The sequence below is a fragment of the Nematocida ausubeli genome (genome assembly GCF_000738915.1).
Source record: "Nematocida ausubeli strain ERTm6 chromosome Unknown supercont2.1, whole genome shotgun sequence".
Taxonomy (NCBI): domain Eukaryota; kingdom Fungi; phylum Microsporidia; genus Nematocida; species Nematocida ausubeli.
The window spans coordinates 729721-747955 of NW_026515634.1; the positions used below are offsets into that span (position 1 = coordinate 729721).

Consider the following 18235-nt stretch of genomic DNA (forward strand, 5'->3'; position numbering starts at 1 on the left):
AGAAATCCCACTAATACACCTTCCTACCACAGTAAATTAAACATATAAAACCAAACAAATAAAATATTTTAATATGGACTCAGGAAGAAATGTAAATGCATACGGAACAGATGGAAGAATCCACCAATTAGAATACGCAATGAAGGCAGCATCACTAGGTACGACTACAATAGGTGTAAAGGTAGACACAGGAGTGGTTGTCGTCTCAGAAAAGAAGATTGTCACAGGACTACAGATCCCAGAAAGTGTAAAAAAGCATCACTTAGTCTACGAGCACTGTGGATTTGCATTCTCAGGGCTAAGTGGTGATGCCCGTACGATTATTTCTAAGGCCAGGGATAATGCAATTAACCACAAATTCATATACAATGAAAAAATACCAGTAGAAGGCGTAGCACAGTTTCTTTCTTCAATTGCCTTAAACTTCTCATCAGATAACTCAGCAAACAAGATATTCAGTAGACCATTCGGTATATCTATTTTAGTCCCAGGGTACGACGCAGAACCAAGACTATTTTCACTAGATGCCTCCGGGTCATACAGAGACTACAAGGCAAAGGCAATTGGGTCAGCCGCAGAGGCAGTCACAACAGAACTAGAGAATACGTATAATAAAGAGAAGTCCATTGAGGAGACAATTTGCAGTACCCTTCTTCTGCTAAAATCAGTTATGAAGGATCCAATTAACAAATACAACTGTGAGGTAATGGTATGCAGGAAGGAAGGTGTAGAATTACTGGACACAGACAGAATTGAAGAGTACCTGAATAAATAAGAATATGTTATAGATCTATACAGATTATATTTGACCGTTAGAGATAAGGTGTAATATACTACAGAGAGATAAAAATGAAATATTAAAATACGTTATTTTACTGCAGAATATCAGGATAGTAGACAGATTTATTATAGAAGGAACTGTCTAGACTAAACTGAATATACTAGACAGTTACTAGATAAAAGTAGCTAGACACTAGATAGTATAGACAGATATAGTTTAGACTAACCAGTTACTAGATAAAAATATACTAAACTGAATATATTAACCAGTTACTAAACCGAAATATACTAAACTAAAATATAATTTAGACTAACTAATACTGTCTAAAACCAACCAAAAATATACTAAACTGAATGGACTAGTTTAAATTCCTTGTAAATTTACTTCATAACTATGCATACGAGTATATCTTATCCCCTAATCTGTTGATTATTTTAATGGCAATCCCTGTCCTTTGAGTATTCACTTCTTCATTATCCATGGCTACTACACCAACACCAAGTGCATTTATTTTTCCATAACCATATATTCCAACTATATCCCCAACTGAAACAGCAGGATATGTGGATGTAGAGTGTAATAAGCCAGGAGCCATAAGATCAGCCCCATTTATCAAGTACTTTATGGCACCTGCATCTACAACTACCTTAGGCAATATATCTGGTACAATATGAACACATTTCAACAAGGGAATGTATGCAGTCCCAGACACTTTAAATATAGGCGTATTATTACGTAATATAAACTGCTCCTTCTCTTCTGTCTTTATTGTCTCCAGGACATCTTCTTTTCCTAATAGTATAGATAAGTCTGTTGTAAATTGTCCTTTAATTTGTTTTGCTAGTGCCTTAGAGAGTCTATTCTTTGTTGTAGGAAGAAACATAAGAGTGAAAAAATATTCATATTTCATTTTCGCCTAAAAAGACTCATTCTACTGAGCATACCAGAGATACCTGCTGTTGCAATGGGTTCTTCTTGGGGCATATTAATATAAAGTGATGCCACGTCGTATGAGACAGGGTGGAATAGAAGGGAACTGTCTTGTGGTATATATGATATCTCTTGGTTAACCGTATGCAAGTACTCTTCATCCAAATAATTAGCTGCAAATAAGTCTACTGCTTGTGTGTATATTTGGTTCCATTGGGACATGTACCTGGGAAGTGTTTTTTTGGAGATTTTATCGTTTCTTTCCTCTAAGGAATGAAGGCCTTTTTTAAATTCTTCTACTTTTGAGACTGCCAGGATGATCAGAGAGTCAAAGTCTGTCTTACTTCTTAGTTTTCTTATGACATTTTTATAGTTCTTTGAGATAAACTCATTTTTAAGGGTCTCTTCATGGAAGATTAAAGGTATCCCTTGGAATACATGTGTGTATTCTGCTGTTGGCTCTGTGTGTGTTAGTAGTATATTTCTAACTGACTTAATTGAGACACAATTTACAATTGAATTCATTTCTTTAATTAAGTCTCTGTCTGTTTTTACACTTGCATAGGAGATATATGCTTGTGTCCTTAGATTAATGAATTTTATGAAATCTTCGTTATTTTTGCATTCACTCTCTGCAATGTACAATGCACGCCTTATCAAGGGCTTCTTTAATTTTCCAGTCTTCAGATACCTCTCTCTGGCCTTTAAGAATTCCCATTCAATTCGCATAAAAGTAAAAAGGTCTTTGTTCTCTGACTGCTTCATCATTCCACGAAGTATTTCCAGGGCACGTGTATTCCTTATTTCCAGCTGACTGGGTGAACCCACTACTAAGCCAAGCACGCCTTGCAGCTTGCATCTCTTCAAGACTGTCCCAAAGCATTTAAATTCAACCATGAAAAATATAAAAAATACCGAATTATATCCTGCAGAGGGAAATCAGTGAGGTCATACTGAAATACTGTGGGATGCAATTATATTCAGGATATTAGCATATTCATGTAAGTACAGTAGTCTGGTTGATCTATACATTAAGAGACTATTGAAATAGAGTGTTTTAAATGAAATTAAGTTTACTTAATCGAATGCTGCACTACTACTGTACGGTACAATAGTTAAATTAGAGGACAAGTTATTTCTAGTGGATATACAATCTGGTTAAAAAATGATACATTAGTCTAAAATATACTGGGTATCTGTCAAGGATCAATGTACATAAGAGAAAATAATATTTCAAGCAGATGGCACTAGTCTAAAACTAGATCTAGATAGAAGTATTTTTTCAAAGGCACCTTATTTTTGTCATCCTGTGAGTGTCTATATTGAGTATATTTTTTTGTATTTTTGTCATTTAGTCATGTTCTATGTCTATATTGACTGTTTCCTTGTGAAGTGCTTTTCTTCTTTTAATATTTTTATAAAATTCTAGTAGTAGTCTTCTAGTACGAAAGAATCTTTTCAAAATATTTTTATAAAATTCTAGTAGTAGACTAGTACAACCAAAATATAACTAAAAATTCAGTTAATTATTAATGGACTCTTTTGGCTTCAGAATATTTATGTGTGATGATAAATTACTATAATTTATAACGGATAAATAATTTTGATTAAATATAACACACTGTAAGCTAAATTATGGTGAATTCCCATGGAAAATGAATTAATTAAGGGTTAAACTTGGGTTATATCAGGTTATATCAGGAATTTATTGTAGATTCATTCTTGTATTTAATTTGGTTCATTCTGGTGCAGTAATTTCTTCATTATAGGAGTATTTTTAGTCATAAATTTATACAGAATTATTCATTTTGCGCATAGAACAGTATATAGACAGGCTTATTCAGAAGGTCAACCAAAGAAACACGAATTATTTCTTCATCATTTGTGAGGTACCATTGACTATTACGCCTAGTATATGCTATGTAGTGGCCTGAATCCATCTCTCCACTGTGCATGATCACTGAGAAAAGCGTAAATGTCTTTCCTGCTACTTCAAGTACTTCTGGGTACGTTATAATTGTGTCTATTTTTGAAACAGTTTTATTATGCACCTGGTACCTCTTTAGGTGCAGGCACAGTACGCTTGGTACCTCTGATATTTCCACTTTTTTAACGTATTTTTCAGAATTACCGCATGAACATTCCTTGCGTATACTGACTGCCTCTTCCTGAAAGTACCTTTCCAGTGTACTTTCTAATGAACTTCCAAAAATATTCATGCTTATCGAGGTAAATGGCTCTTTTGTCTCTTCCTTCCTTGAGCAGGTGCATTTTATCGTTGACAAAAAAGTTCCCCCAAATGTCCCATGAATTGCGCACTTTTCTAATCCTGGAGTACACTTTACACTCCCATGGATCTGTGAGCTCAAAAACATAAAGAATTCTTGTACGTCTTGGTACTCACTCTTAGCAAAAGCAGGCGTATTATTCCAGAATATTTTAAGAAGCTCAGAAATATCAACGTAACCGTCAGAATTATTGTACATCTGAAGGAGAATCCTGTTAAGAGCACAAAGAATACACTCTTTCTTCTTGCAGTTCTGTAGTACATGAGATATCTCTAATAAGTTCTTTATAAATGGCTTTAAGGAAAGTATTGACTGCAATAAACTACTCATGTAGCAGGTTCTTTTTAGGTTCAGGAATCCCTTTACCCAATTAAGGTTTAAACCCTGCATATTTTCAGGTAATTTTTGTGAATTTTTAACTGTCATTCTTCTTATATCCGGAATAACAACATACTCTGCACATTCCTCACAAGATACAGATATAAATTGAGGTACAAAATAGCTTTTATGCCAGCTCTCTTTCCAGTGCATTTCCACGTGTCCTCCTGCCCTGCAAAAGACAGAATTGCAGTCAATGCAGACCTCCTGGGAAAAAGTACTTTTACAGATTGTGCATCCTAATTGCATTCCTGTTCTTTCTGCTTCTTCTATTTTATTTATTATCCCAGATGACTTTTCAATTGTTTCTTCTACGTCCAGGTGGGTACATGTCATCTTCTCTTTTTTTTCTTCTTCTACGAGAAATTCAATAAAAATTACCAAATGAAAGAAGAAGACAGAGAGAAGACAAGAAATCACAAGGAAAAATGGAATAATTTAGGACTAAGAACTGGGCTGTCAGTTATTTTAATAGGTGGTTTTGCAGTTCTTGTGAAAATGGGAAGATCCTTCCTTATTGGATTCATTATTCTTCTGAGTGGGATAGTGTTTTATGAAGTTTTAAGGGTTTTTATGCAAATTAGGAGTATATGGAGTATTAAGAGGATATTTTCAACAGGTAGTGAGGAGACAAAGAAAGGAGGCAATCTACCAATTGGTTTCTTTTGGGGTTGCTTTTTTTTGATTTCTTTAATGAATTACAGCAAGGTTTTATTTCCAGGAAGGTACAGGGTGGTTTACCACGTGATGATGTGGCTGCAATTTGCATGGATATTGTGGTTTGTGCATTTATTAAGGGGTGGTTCTTATCGGATGAAAATATTTCACCTGTCAATGGTGCTAATGACAATTTTAGGCTTAATGAAATGCACAGAAGCAGCAATTAATAACGTAAACAGAGGCATCAGGTGGTTTGTCTATCCGTGCCTGCTTGTTGCCATAAATGACACATTTGCGTACCTTGTGGGAAAGCACCTTGGGCAAACACCGTTGACAAAACTAAGCCCAAAAAAGACGGTTGAAGGCTTCCTAGGGGGAGGCATTGCTACTGTACTTTTGGCTATTCCAACGGCAAGAATGGTTCAGCTAGGGATGTGCTATAAAAGAAGGATGGAGCCATTTGATGCGCTGTCACTGGCTGTTTTGGCTTCTGTTATAGCGCCAATTGGAGGGATACTCGCAAGTGGATACAAAAGAGCCTTTAATGCAAAGCACTTCAGCCGGATACTTCCTGGCCACGGGGGAATATCTGACAGAATAGATTGCCAATTAATTATGCAGTTAGTAAGTAATATGTACCTGGCTGGAATATCAAGAAAACAAACACTGAAGGGTTTTGTTCAGGAAATAAACATAAATCTATCACAGAGTGAGAAATTAGAGTTAGTTAAGCTATTGGTCATCTCATACAGCAAGGAATGAATATTCAGTGGGATACGCCCAGAGAATAAACATACTGAAGTATCCCCCTGGGAGAATAGGCATATGCTTACTTTAGAATTGTAAGAGTCCCAAAAAACACCATAAGAACCCACAGAATTAACATAAAATACAGGAATATGCGTAAAATACGCATATCATCAATATAATCATCTATTATTATATAAATCTCCATGAAACAGAACAACTTTAATCTGTAATAATAAAATATTTTATTCACCAGAAAATCTAAAATGTCCCCAGAAGACACCCAGAAAGCAGCAGAAGACTGCGGATGCGCAGATGACACACCATGCACAAGTGAATATTTGCAGGCATACGAGTGCTTTTTGAAGAACCCAAAAAATCCCTCAAGTGACTGCATGGCAAAAATATCCGCCATGAAGGAGTGCTACATAAAAAGAGAAAAACAAGAGAGCATCTGGTCAGTCAGAAATATATTCAGAAGATTCCTAAATAAATAAGCCAATAACTGCCTGAATCGCAAAGTAGACACATAATAAGGAGATATATGGGGAAAGTCTCTCACCAACTACTGTTCCTATTGAAATAATTCGTACAAAAAACGATGCATCATCCTTTGCAGCAAGGGATTTCTTAAATTCCTGTGGGAAGTATGGCTTAAGGTACGTTGTAGTGCATGCAAATAGCACAAGAACCTTAACCATTGCACTAAAGTTCAATAAAGCCGTCATAAATAAATAAAAGCAGAAAATAAATGAATAATAACCCAAATTAAGCCAGAATATACTAGAAGAGACAAGAGAGTGGAAATATTGTGGGTTTATGGGAATTTGGGATATTTCGAGTTATATGAGCTGAAATATGACTGAAATTACTTAAATTATGCTTAAAACTTCTTAAATTATACTTAAATTATACCATATACTACTTAAAATACGCTTAAAACTACTTAAAATCCATCCAAAATCAGTTAAAACTACTTAAATTATACCATATACTACTTGAAATTACTTAAAATATACCATATACTAATTAAAATCACTTTAAACTACTTAAATTATACCATATACTAATTAAAACCATTTAAAATCACTTAAACTATGACTAAACTATGACTAAAACCACTTAAAATATACCATATACTAAGTAAACCCCCATTTATTTGAACTTCTTAATAATATATCCATATACTAAGTGAGTAGGTATATACGTAGTTGCTTCTTTGTTCTCCAGTGTAATATATTGCATGGTCATTCTGGTTATTTTTCCAGTTGAATTATTTATGGAGACTGAGTCACCCACTGAAACTGGCAAATTAAACAGAACAGAAGAAGACTTAGCCATATCCAGAAGGACAGGCTTATAAGAATTAAGAATACCAGATCTCCCATCTAGCAAGGATATCCCTGCTACAGCAGAGAGTATAGGCATTTTAGCACTAAAGGAACCAAAGAGATTTTTCATGGAAGAATTCAAAAAAGAAATTAAAAGAGCACTTTCCAACAGAGAGACACAGAAGAGAGAAATAAGACAGGCAGAAATACTTAGAATAGTCAGGGAAAGGACAAAGTACGTATATAATCAGTTTAAAAGGCAAGAAATAACAGAGAAACAGATGGGTGAAATTGCAAGAACAGAAGGTGCATACTTCCCTTTAATAAAGAGATGGAAAGAGTCAGAAGAAAAAGGAGAAAATAGATTGATTTGTTGCCTTCTTTGCATAAGAAATGGGAAAAGATGCATATGCAGGCGGGTACCAGGGATACCCTGCATAAATTGTTTGTGCTCTGGGGAGTGCATGGTTAAGCATGGGAATACCACGGATGAACATGGGAAATAGTAGAGTTCTAAGGGGGGAGTATTGTAAAGAGAATTATTTCTAGAGGGAAAAGTTATTTATCTGTAAAGATACACAAAACGTATAAAAATCAGTTAGTTTTATCTGTAAAACACAGGCAAAATCCGTTATCTCTAGTCATAAAACATAGGTAAAATCAATTATTCCTAACCATAAAATATATAAAAAACCCGTTATTTCTAACCATAAAACACAGGTAAAACCCGTTATTTCTCTCTAAAATATATAAAACCCGTTATCTCTAACCATGAAATATATAAAACCCGTTAGTTTTAGTCATAAAACACATATAAAACCCGTTACTTCTAACCACAAAATATATAAAACCGTTACTTCTCTCTAACTACAAAATATACAAACTCGTTATTTATTTACTCTAAATAATCAACTAAATAAGACCAAATAAACGAATTCTTCACTCTAAATATCTCAAGGCACCTACATATCCATAATAGCCTTGAATAGATTCCCAGAGAAGTCAAACCTGTAAGAGAAAGAGACAAATTCCTTCTTTTTCTCACTATCTAGTCTATCTGCACTAAGATATTCCCGTCCTACAACAGCTGCATCTTTCCTTCTGTCTGCCTTTGCAGTAACTGACTTATCCTTTATGTTGTACTTTATAATATGCACACAACTAGAGATAGTATCTTCATCATCCCTTAGTACTAACCAATTCACACCCATTTTAGGCAAAGTACTAGTATACTTTCCTTCTACCTTTATTGTACGCCCGCCTTGATAGTGCAATCTAGGCGTATCAATTGCCTTATCAATAGGATCATCACACAAGAATATCCTGGCAACCGTAGATATAATAGCAGTAGGAATTCTTATACCCCCAGACCCCCCAATAATATATAAGTCATTATCCCGTTTGATAATTGAGGGCATAGCAGATGAAAGTGGCTGTTTATATGGTTTTATTTGATTTACAGTACTTCCTGTTAGTTTTATACCACTGTACGTTGCAAAGTCAGAGAAAGTGAAATCATCAATTTGATTGTTCAGAATGATTCCAGTGACAGGATCCATTAAACCAGAACCCCAGTACTGATTAATAGTAGATGTCAGTGCAACTATCATTCCGTCTTTATCAATTATATTTATATGGGTTGTCCCATGGTCTTCTACTACACTATTCTTATTAGGAGAGAAAGGACTACTTCCAATGATACTCTGAAGGAGAGTGTCTGCTACTGTTCTATTTTGGAGGTGAATTTGAAGACTATTTGTGTTTGCTTGTTCATCCTGGAGATCTTCTAATTCTGTCCTAATAGAATATAGTTCGTTATATATCCTGATTAAGTAGCTTTGCAGGAGTTCTTCTGATGGAGTACTTGTTGTCTTTATGTGTTCTAGTATATATGCTGCTAGTCTAAGCATATATCCTGTGGTAGGTAGTGTTGTCGTATATATTTCTGTCTTATTTACTATTTCTGGGAATACTTCCTTCCTAGTGACTTGCTGCTGGCTTAATTCTTCCGGCAGGATGACTGTTCCTTCTGAGTTAATGAATTCCAGGAGACTCTTGGAGATTTCACCTGTGAAGAAGCTACTTGGATCTCTACTTATTTCCTTCAAGGTTCTTGCTAAATTACGCCTTTGCAATAAGTCATTTTCCTGAAGTATTTTTCCATTTCTTGTATATGCTTCATATAGTCCTCTGTCATTTAGTATTTTTCCCTGAAATTCTTTTAATTTCTGTGCTAGTACTCTGGGTACAAGAAAGCCATCTTCCAGGATCTTAATTATTTCTGGGAAAAGATCTTCCCATGGGAGAATACCAAAGTCCGTATGTACTGCAATTAGTCCCATTAGTTCACTAGGTACTGCAATTGACTTCCTGCCTGCACTGGAGTCTTCTTTGTTTTTGTAATTATTTGCATTAGCAGAGGCTGGTGCCCTCTCCCGGAAATTGTACTCAAAGCACTTTCCATCTGGGATTTTCACTAAAAGGAAACCACCTCCCCCTAGGCCAGATGCAAATGCATTCATAGCCCCTACAGCAATTGCTGTTGTAACGGCTGCATCTACTGCATTACCACCTTTCTCCATAATTTTATATCCACATTCTGCAGCCAGTTTTAAATCTGAGGTTACAACAGGCAGAGTGTATTTTCCCAGATACCCACTCATAAATAGACTAAAATAGATATAAAATACCCCTGTCTGGAATATCTTTCCCTTCACTCCCTTCCACTTCATTTTATTTATTTTTTATTTATTATTATTATGGAAAAGCCTTCAGAGATTTAGTGCGAAATATTTTTTAATTTTATGGCAGAGCTGCTTAAACCAGGAGCAACCCAAGAGAAAGCAGATGAAGCAAGAACTTCCTTCTTAGTAGGTGCAATTACAGTGTCAAATATGGTTAAAAGTACACTAGGTCCCAGGGGTATGTTGAAATTATTGTACTCCCAGAATGGCCAGCCTATTATAACGAATGACGGTGCTACTGTCTTGAAGAATATTCTACCTTCTGGGGCATCTTCAAAGATCCTCATAAATTCAGCAAAGGAGCATGGGGAGAAGGAAGGAGATGGGACTACTACACTGACAGTTCTAACGGGAGGATTATTGCATGAAGCAGACAAGCTTATTTTCAATGGGTATCACCCGTATAAGATAATGGGAGAGTACAGGAGTGCACACAAACAAGCCATAGACCTTCTGAGGAGTTTGACTCTGAAGGAAAATCAGGCAGATAGATTATCTCTTGCTAAGACAACACTTTCTTCAAAGTTCTCACCGATTGAGCTGGAGGCACTGAGTAACTTGGCTATTTCTGCGGCTAGCAAGATAGAAGGGTCCTTGGAGATGCTTAATATCATAAAGGTAGAAGGCGGTGAGGTGGGTGATTCTTATGTGCACCCAGGCCTATTATTAGAGTGTGATGTAGGACCAGGCCAGAAAGAGTCTTTTGATGAGCCGCGTGTGCTTATAATTAATACAAGCCTGGACACGGACAAGGTTAAAATATTCGGGGCAAAGGCATCTGTCTCTTCGCCTGCTGAGCTGGAGAAGTTGGAGGCAGCAGAGACCCTAAGGATGCGAAACAAGGTGGAGAGCATTGCCAGATATGCAGATGTAATTGTAAACAGACAGATTATATACGACTATCCCACACAGGAATTTACAAGACATGGTAAAATATCAATAGAAAGGGCTGATTTCACAGGTGTAGAGATGCTTGCTAAGGTACTCCATGGGAGAATTCTTAGTACGTTTGATAATGTATCTGATGGGGATATTGGCAGGTGCAGCAGATTTGAGAAAGTGAAGATCCAAGGGAGGTCATTTTGTTCCTTTACGGGTGGTCTGAAGGATGGAGCATGCACCGTGGTAATTAGGGGGTCATCCCAGGAGATACAGGAGGAGTGCGAGAGGTCCCTGGTGGGGGCGATAAAGGTCCTGGTGAAAACCAAAGATGAGTACGTGTGCGGGGGAGGCAGTGCAGAAGCTGCAGTTGCACAGATGCTGCAGCCAAAGACAGAAGGAGAGAGAGCATATGCCAGAGCCCTTTTGGACGTGACACGGGCCCTGGCTGAGAATGCAGGTATCCCAGCGGATGACTTGCTTGATGCGCTGGCTGTGAAGAATGCCCAGGGCGTGCACACATTTGGTGTGGGGCCAGATGGGGCAGTGTGTATGGAAGCAGCAGGTGTCCGGGAGTCCTTGCGTCTTAAGGAGATCGTATGGAGCAAAGCCGCAGAGACAGCAGAGGTACTTTTAAGGTGCGATGGAAACATAAAGTGCAGGCCCCGGGAAAGAGTCCATGAGTAGTGGGCTTACTATTAATTATAAGAGCAATTAAATTAGTCAAGAAATACTTATTATCTACAGATTTTCTGCTATATTTTATCTTGCCTGAAGACACTTGGATATTCTGCCTGCAGATCTGCAATTAAAGAGGGATATGTATCTGGGGGAGTGCCAGGCATATGCTGATTTATACGGGTAGAGACACCAGGAGAAAAAAGATTGAAATAGTATTGCAGATGGCATATCTAGAAAAAAACATGTCCCTGTGATATTTTGATAAAATTTATCAGATATACGCATAAATATCTAAAAAATGCAAACCTACCGTGGAAAATCAGAGATCCATCGAAAATGAGTAACCACCTTAAAATATCTTTATTTACTGTCTAGATGCATTATACTGTGCAGTTTGCAAGTATATTTATAAATATATAGGTATTATCCCATTGTATGCGATAAATATATGGTCTTTCTTCTTTCTATGTCATTTTCAGTGGAAATATGGGCTTCTGTGAGTCATTACCTCATGTAGACCCAGAATAACCAAATACCCTACCCAACTGTCTCAATATACCCCTATATAGTATCTAAAACATCACCTATTTATACAAGTTTTTTACAAATTTCAACTACTCCTGCTTTCTTTGCTATCTTCAGATAAATTGCTTGAAGTATTTTCATATTATTCCTATTAGCTCTGGCTCTTTTAACATACTCATAATTGGTTTCTTCATCTTTCCTTGGTGTTTTATCTTAGAGCATGTGTGACCCAGACAACCCCAGACATGTAAATAACGACTAAAAATAGTATTATAAAGCATCTTAGCTTCACCGCATCCTCACGAGACGCCATTATATGCAGATTATTCAATGTATTACTTATAAATAGTCTAATTATCAAGTAGATCATAGCGAATTAATTGAATTCAACTTATAGTGAGATATATCGTGTGATATCGTGTGATATAGGGATATAACCGTATGCAGATGGCGTTGGGATGAAGTGTATTATATTTTGTCGGTTTAGGATAATGTGGATTAAGTCCTGGCATTTTTATAAAAAGTGTATTAAGTCTTGTCACTCTTCCATAAGTCTTGACAAAGTGGCATAAGTTCTGTCATTTTTATAAAAAGTGCATTAAGTCTTGTCACTCTTCCATAAGTCCTGACAAAGTGTATTAAGTCTTGTCACTCTGCCATAAGTCTTGGCAAAGTGCATTAAGTCTTGTTTTGTCTAATTTTCCCAATAATTACATGTATAAGTCTACATATACCTTATACACGCCCATATATCCTCTTAAATAAATTCCCTTTGTCTAATATACAATATATACGTATTCTTCCTTAAATATACTAATTCTGCACTAAAGTATCTGGAAATTAATTAGTCAGAATTATCACGTATGATTAATAAATATATTCTGGAAATATACCATAAATAAATGTGATATCCTTGTGGTATATAAATACAGACAAAAAATAAACCACAGGGATAGAAATATCCCTCACAAAAAAATGAAAAAACTAAAAAATGAACATAACGGTCAATTAGAAAACAAAAACAAGAAAACAAATCAAAACTAAAAACAAAAACCAACCGCATTTTAATTAATTAATAAAAATAACGACATTTTAATAAAAATCACTCTTTAACTATTTTCACACGCTTCACAACAGAATGAGAATAAGCCTTAATAGTACTAAGCACAACAAGAATGAATATGCAACAAAATAATACAGAAATAATTCTATTCTTAATATGCGACCCAAATACAGATATTTCACCTATTTCAGCAACGCACTTATTAGAGCCCGTTGTAATATAGTCCATTGCCACATCCAGCCTATCAATCTTATCAGATTGTGAAATTACAACGGTTTTTAGTTCTCTAATTAATTCTGTTATAATATGCACAGATTTATATACGGCATCAATTCCCGTTGTATCTTTATGCATCTGTATATGCTTAGTCTGTATTTTTTCAATTTCCTGCAGAGATATATGCATTCTTTTAATTAAGGTGTCAATTTTATACTGGAAATGTATGGAAATTGACTCTACTAGGCCGTGATTTATGGATTTATGGAATTTCTGTGAGAAATAGTCTAAGGCTGCCCTGGCCTTAGTCAGGATTACTGTTATATTCTGCTTATTTTCTTCAATTTTATCAATTATCTGTGACTTAGATGTGAATCTGGGGATGGAATATTTTATGCACTCTTTTTCAACGGAAATTATTAATTCTTCCAGTTGTATTAGGCTATTTGAGATCCTGCTGAACAAAAATTGCACTTCTGTTTTCTCTTTTATCTTGATTTTCTCGTATAAAATTACCCTTTTCTTCTTTAATTCTTCACTTCTGTTGCGCATTCTTGGGTGTTTGTTTGTTTCGTGCATGTTTTGTGGTTGTTTTGTGTTTTATGGTTGATTTTTGGTTGTTATTGAGGGTTTCAGGTAATATATTTTGACAGCATATTACCATACTAGGAAATAAGATTCCATATTAGGAAATTCCACATTAGGAAATAATACGTTATATTTTATTTTTATTCATTAATAATACGTTATAATTAGTCTATACATATATACTTATTATTTATCACTTGCTTAGTATATTTTATATACAGGATAGTCTACATTATATACGTGATATACATATTAGTATATTTTATATACAGGATAGTCTACATTATATACAGGATATATTGCTTAGTCTACATTATATACGTGATATACATATTAGTCAGGTTTATATACAGGATAGTCTACATTATATACAGCATGCACTCCCTTAGTCTATTTTATATACACAAATATATCTCTCCAATGGTCCCCCCTTGTATCCTCTATATTCCCAATACCTCCAATGGTCCCCCCTTACATCCCTCTCATAAATATAATATAAGGGGGTACCCTTACAGACCCTCTTTTTCCCGTATATATTTACTATTTATTTATAATTTTCTTCTATAAAACTATTATAATATTCATCATATGATGTGATTGTAATATGTTTATCATCTGTATCTGGCTGTATATTTATATTTATATCTGTCTTATTTTGTCTTAATCTCTTATCTTTTGCTCTTTTATTTTGGAACCATATTTGGACTGTTCTAATTGGAATATTAAAGTCCTTTGAGATTTCCTTACGCAGGATATTATTTGGCTTTTGGTTTTGTTCGTATACGGCGGACAGGAATTTAGTTTGCGTTGTAGTTAGTCTGGGTCTTTTTATTTTTTTGTCCATCCTGTGGGAATCTCTTAATTATTTATTTATAGGCTGGGGATCATAGTGATTTCACCTGGATTTAATAGAGTGCTCACAGTATTATGTATATATTAAGGAGGCCAGGAAATATGTGAAAAATAGGTTAATTATAATAGGATTATAGCATGGTACAGGACTTAATCCACTTTGTCAGGACTTATGGCAGAGTGACAAGACTTAATCCACTCTATCCTAAACTTGACAAGACTTAATCCACTTATAAACTCACCAAGACTTATTACATATACACCATAAGTTATGTCATATATTACACTATTTAATCCACTAGCACCATAAGTCCTGCATAACCCCACTAACTACACCATAAACACATTACTTATTCCACTATGTCCATAAGTCCTGCACATGTTTTAATTATTTATTACACCCATGGAATAAGTCTTGTCTGTGCATTACTTACGGCCTCAGTGGAATAAGTAATAGTAAAATTGTCAGAATATATGGACAAAGTGTAATATATCCTGCAATATATGACTAATTACAATACAATTCCATTATTTATTACACCATGTCCATAATTCTTGTCAATTTCACCATTAATTATTCCACTAGTATCATAAGTTGTGGATTTGTGTTGTAATTAGTCAGGAAATCCACAATATATTACACCCACTCCATAATTCTTGTCAATTTCATCATTACTTATTCCACTAGTATCATAAGTCCTGCAATATAAGACTAACTCTAACACAAATTCACAATATATTACACTATATCCATATATCCTGCAATATAAGACTAATTACAACACAAATCCACAATATATTACACTATACATAATATATTCTGTCTCTCCCGTATATATTTTATACTAATTTTAAACTATAATTTCATTTATTATCTTGTTGATCCAAAGCCAATTAGTGTCACCCCCTGCTTCTTCAGTGAATACAATACATCTTGGCAGGAAACTGTCTTTCTCTTTCCGTGATTGCAATATGTCACTGCGCATCTGATGATTCCTTCAAGATACGTCTTAGCCATGTTGTTTATCTCACTGTATACTCCTGCACTAACTCTCTTTACTCCTCCTCTTCTGGCAAGGCGTCTGATTGCTGGCTTGGATATTCCCATTGTCTGTTGTGTTGTCTTTCTGTGTCTTTTTGCTGATCCTTTTCCTAATCCTTTTCCTCCCTTTCCTCTTCCTGCGACTGTCATAATTTTAAAAAACAAAAAATTATTTATAGTTTTATTTGGCGGGAAAAAAGGGCGGGAACGGGAATGGGCGGGGGTTATCCCGCCGGAAATTGCAAGAATTATGAGTTTATAGGGGAATATGGGGTTATTATAGGGAGTGGATTAAGTTTTGTCAGGTTTTGAGAAAGTGGAATAAGTCTTGGCATGTTTATAAAAAGTGGAAAAAGTCTTATTAGTGTGGAATAAATTATGGCAATGTGGAAAAAGTCTTGTAGGAGTGGAATAAGTCCTGGCAGGTTTGGGGAGAGAAGGAAAAAGTTCTGCCATATTTATAAAAAATGGAATAAGTCTTGTTTAGTGTGAAATAAGTTGTGACAAAGTGGAATAAGTTGTGTAATATGTGCCATAAGTCTTGTTAGTGCGGAATAAATTGTGACATTTATTAGAAGGTGTGGAAAAAGTCTTGGTGGTTTAGGGGAGAGTAGGAAAAGTCCTGTCATTTTTAGGATGATGTGGAAAAAGTCTTGTTTACCCCATAATAAAGTGGATTAAGTCTTGTTTGCCTCATAATAAAGTGGAATAAGTCTTACACTCTATGTAATAAGTTCTGACAAAGTGGATTAAGTCCTGTTCACCTCACAATAAAGTGGATTAAGTTCTATCATATTTAGAATAAGGTGGATTAAATTATGTCATATTTAGGATAAGGTGTAAAAAGTCCTGTCATTTTCTCAATAAGGTGGAATAAGTCCTGTCACATTAATTTGCATTACTTATTCCGCAGGTATAAAAAGTCATGTCCATTCTATCATTATTTATTCCGCAGGTATAAAAAGTCCTACCCATATTATATATATATTTACAACACAATCCCTTTCATTACTTTTTCCATCTACTCCAAAAGTCCCGCCATAATTTACAAGACTTAATCCACTCATACCATAAGTCTTGTCACAAATAAATAACAAATTATACCACAATCCCCTCCATTACTTATTCCACTCACACCAAAAGTCCTGTCAATATCACCATTACTTAATCGACCCTACCAAAAGTCCTGCACCAAGACACACCCTATTTTCACCAAACAAAAAGTACCCCCACACAAAATATAAAATATTTTCTACTTTCCCGCCTTTTTCCCCCCGCCCATTTCCCCCGCCTTTTTGCCTATAAATAAAACAAGAATTTTCACAGCATGGCAAGAACCAAGCAGACAGCAAGAAAGAGCACAGGAGGAAAAGCACCAAGAAAGCAATTAGCCACAAAGGCAGCAAAGAAAAGCACAGTAGCCACAAAAAGACCACACAGATTCAAGGCAGGCACAGTGGCCCTAAGGGAAATAAGAAAGTACCAAAAGACAACGGATTTATTAATCAGAAAATTACCATTCCAGAGACTAGTCAGGGAAGTAGCCTCAGAGTTTAAGGCGGAGGTTCGATTCCAGTCATCTTCAATTCTTGCAATCCAGGAAAGTCTGGAGAATTATCTCACAGGATTATTTGAAGACAGCAACAGATGCGCAATTCATGCGAAGAGAGTCACATTAATGGCACGGGACTTGCATTTGGTGCACAAGATAAAATCAATATAATAAAATGTTTAAATTTAATTAGTAATTATATACGGGAAAAAGAGGGTCTGTAAGGGTGTCCCCTTGGATTATATTTATGAGAGGGATGTAAGGGTACCCCCTTAGAAGTGTTTATTATTTTAGTGGATGCAAGGGGGGAGTATTGGATTATATATTTATAAGAGGGATGTAAGGGAGGAGTATTGGAGGTATTGAGAAATGGACGGAGTTTATGATAAATTAGTAGGAAATGACAAGACTTAATCCACTTTGACAGAACTTATTACGCGAGGTGCAAGACTTAATCCACCTTATCCCAAAAATGACAGAACTTAATCCACTTTGACAAAACTTAATCCACTCTATCCTAAAACCAACAAGACTTAATCCACCTTATCCTAAAACCTACAAGACTTAATCCGCAAACTAATATATTCAATCTATCCTAAAGTACCCACAATAAGTACACGCAAGAAACAGACAATCTCCCTAAATACCCATTCACACTATAAATACCACAAAACACCCAAATATATATATATGCGTTTCCTACTGTGTGGAAGATGAAAAAATTTAAAGACCATCAGATTGAAGGGGTAGAGTGGATGTGGGAGAGAGTTAGGAATCGGAAGGGCGTTGTATTGAGTGATGAAATGGGGACAGGGAAGACCCTTCAGTCTTTGGAGATAATTCAGAGAGTCTGGAACTCCATTGGAAAGTCAGTTCTTATTGTCGCACCGTGCACCCTCCTGCACAACTGGGAGAAGGAAATGGAGAAGTTTCAGTTTCCAATTCCTGCCCGAATTGTTAGATCTAGTGACACGAATG

General features: G+C 35.6%; 16 protein-coding genes across 16 annotated transcripts; 6 read left to right on the top strand and 10 right to left on the bottom strand.

The window, feature by feature from the left end:
* Window positions 1–73: 73 nt before the first annotated feature.
* Window positions 74–775, top strand: NESG_00466 (uncharacterized protein; the record flags this gene model as incomplete). The annotated part of the gene is made up of 1 exon (XM_053048118.1): window positions 74–775. One exon carries the CDS (start codon window positions 74–76, stop codon window positions 773–775), a length of 702 nt encoding a protein of 233 aa, XP_052905943.1.
* Window positions 776–1172: 397 nt separating this feature from the next.
* NESG_00467 (uncharacterized protein) lies at window positions 1173–1664 on the bottom strand (the record flags this gene model as incomplete). Its single annotated transcript, XM_053048119.1, has 1 exon — window positions 1173–1664. The coding sequence occupies one exon, from the start codon at window positions 1662–1664 to the stop codon at window positions 1173–1175; it is 492 nt and encodes a 163-aa protein (XP_052905944.1).
* Window positions 1665–1687: 23 nt separating this feature from the next.
* On the bottom strand, window positions 1688–2608 carry NESG_00468 (uncharacterized protein; the record flags this gene model as incomplete). Its single annotated transcript, XM_053048120.1, has 1 exon — window positions 1688–2608. The coding sequence occupies one exon, from the start codon at window positions 2606–2608 to the stop codon at window positions 1688–1690; it is 921 nt and encodes a 306-aa protein (XP_052905945.1).
* A 902-nt stretch (window positions 2609–3510) lies between these two features.
* NESG_00469 (uncharacterized protein) lies at window positions 3511–4713 on the bottom strand (the record flags this gene model as incomplete). Its single annotated transcript, XM_053048121.1, has 1 exon — window positions 3511–4713. One exon carries the CDS (start codon window positions 4711–4713, stop codon window positions 3511–3513), a length of 1203 nt encoding a protein of 400 aa, XP_052905946.1.
* A 48-nt stretch (window positions 4714–4761) lies between these two features.
* Window positions 4762–5799, top strand: NESG_00470 (phosphatidate cytidylyltransferase; the record flags this gene model as incomplete). Its single annotated transcript, XM_053048122.1, has 1 exon — window positions 4762–5799. One exon carries the CDS (start codon window positions 4762–4764, stop codon window positions 5797–5799), a length of 1038 nt encoding a protein of 345 aa, XP_052905947.1.
* A 67-nt stretch (window positions 5800–5866) lies between these two features.
* NESG_00471 (uncharacterized protein) lies at window positions 5867–6181 on the bottom strand (the record flags this gene model as incomplete). The annotated part of the gene is made up of 1 exon (XM_053048123.1): window positions 5867–6181. One exon carries the CDS (start codon window positions 6179–6181, stop codon window positions 5867–5869), a length of 315 nt encoding a protein of 104 aa, XP_052905948.1.
* An 88-nt stretch (window positions 6182–6269) lies between these two features.
* On the bottom strand, window positions 6270–6512 carry NESG_00472 (uncharacterized protein; the record flags this gene model as incomplete). The annotated part of the gene is made up of 1 exon (XM_053048124.1): window positions 6270–6512. One exon carries the CDS (start codon window positions 6510–6512, stop codon window positions 6270–6272), a length of 243 nt encoding a protein of 80 aa, XP_052905949.1.
* A 427-nt stretch (window positions 6513–6939) lies between these two features.
* On the bottom strand, window positions 6940–7212 carry NESG_00473 (uncharacterized protein; the record flags this gene model as incomplete). The annotated part of the gene is made up of 1 exon (XM_053048125.1): window positions 6940–7212. The coding sequence occupies one exon, from the start codon at window positions 7210–7212 to the stop codon at window positions 6940–6942; it is 273 nt and encodes a 90-aa protein (XP_052905950.1).
* A 31-nt stretch (window positions 7213–7243) lies between these two features.
* Window positions 7244–7621, top strand: NESG_00474 (uncharacterized protein; the record flags this gene model as incomplete). The annotated part of the gene is made up of 1 exon (XM_053048126.1): window positions 7244–7621. The coding sequence occupies one exon, from the start codon at window positions 7244–7246 to the stop codon at window positions 7619–7621; it is 378 nt and encodes a 125-aa protein (XP_052905951.1).
* A 456-nt stretch (window positions 7622–8077) lies between these two features.
* On the bottom strand, window positions 8078–9847 carry NESG_00475 (uncharacterized protein; the record flags this gene model as incomplete). Its single annotated transcript, XM_053048127.1, has 1 exon — window positions 8078–9847. The coding sequence occupies one exon, from the start codon at window positions 9845–9847 to the stop codon at window positions 8078–8080; it is 1770 nt and encodes a 589-aa protein (XP_052905952.1).
* A 72-nt stretch (window positions 9848–9919) lies between these two features.
* On the top strand, window positions 9920–11425 carry NESG_00476 (uncharacterized protein; the record flags this gene model as incomplete). Its single annotated transcript, XM_053048128.1, has 1 exon — window positions 9920–11425. The coding sequence occupies one exon, from the start codon at window positions 9920–9922 to the stop codon at window positions 11423–11425; it is 1506 nt and encodes a 501-aa protein (XP_052905953.1).
* A 1621-nt stretch (window positions 11426–13046) lies between these two features.
* On the bottom strand, window positions 13047–13802 carry NESG_00477 (uncharacterized protein; the record flags this gene model as incomplete). Its single annotated transcript, XM_053048129.1, has 1 exon — window positions 13047–13802. The coding sequence occupies one exon, from the start codon at window positions 13800–13802 to the stop codon at window positions 13047–13049; it is 756 nt and encodes a 251-aa protein (XP_052905954.1).
* Window positions 13803–14355: 553 nt separating this feature from the next.
* Window positions 14356–14655, bottom strand: NESG_00478 (uncharacterized protein; the record flags this gene model as incomplete). The annotated part of the gene is made up of 1 exon (XM_053048130.1): window positions 14356–14655. The coding sequence occupies one exon, from the start codon at window positions 14653–14655 to the stop codon at window positions 14356–14358; it is 300 nt and encodes a 99-aa protein (XP_052905955.1).
* An 879-nt stretch (window positions 14656–15534) lies between these two features.
* Window positions 15535–15855, bottom strand: NESG_00479 (uncharacterized protein; the record flags this gene model as incomplete). The annotated part of the gene is made up of 1 exon (XM_053048131.1): window positions 15535–15855. One exon carries the CDS (start codon window positions 15853–15855, stop codon window positions 15535–15537), a length of 321 nt encoding a protein of 106 aa, XP_052905956.1.
* A 1177-nt stretch (window positions 15856–17032) lies between these two features.
* Window positions 17033–17428, top strand: NESG_00480 (histone H3; the record flags this gene model as incomplete). The annotated part of the gene is made up of 1 exon (XM_053048132.1): window positions 17033–17428. The coding sequence occupies one exon, from the start codon at window positions 17033–17035 to the stop codon at window positions 17426–17428; it is 396 nt and encodes a 131-aa protein (XP_052905957.1).
* Window positions 17429–17970: 542 nt separating this feature from the next.
* Window positions 17971–18234, top strand: NESG_00481 (uncharacterized protein; the record flags this gene model as incomplete). Its single annotated transcript, XM_053048133.1, has 1 exon — window positions 17971–18234. A coding segment is annotated over one exon (264 nt), but the record flags the coding sequence as incomplete, so codon positions are not given.
* Window position 18235: the final 1 nt, after the last annotated feature.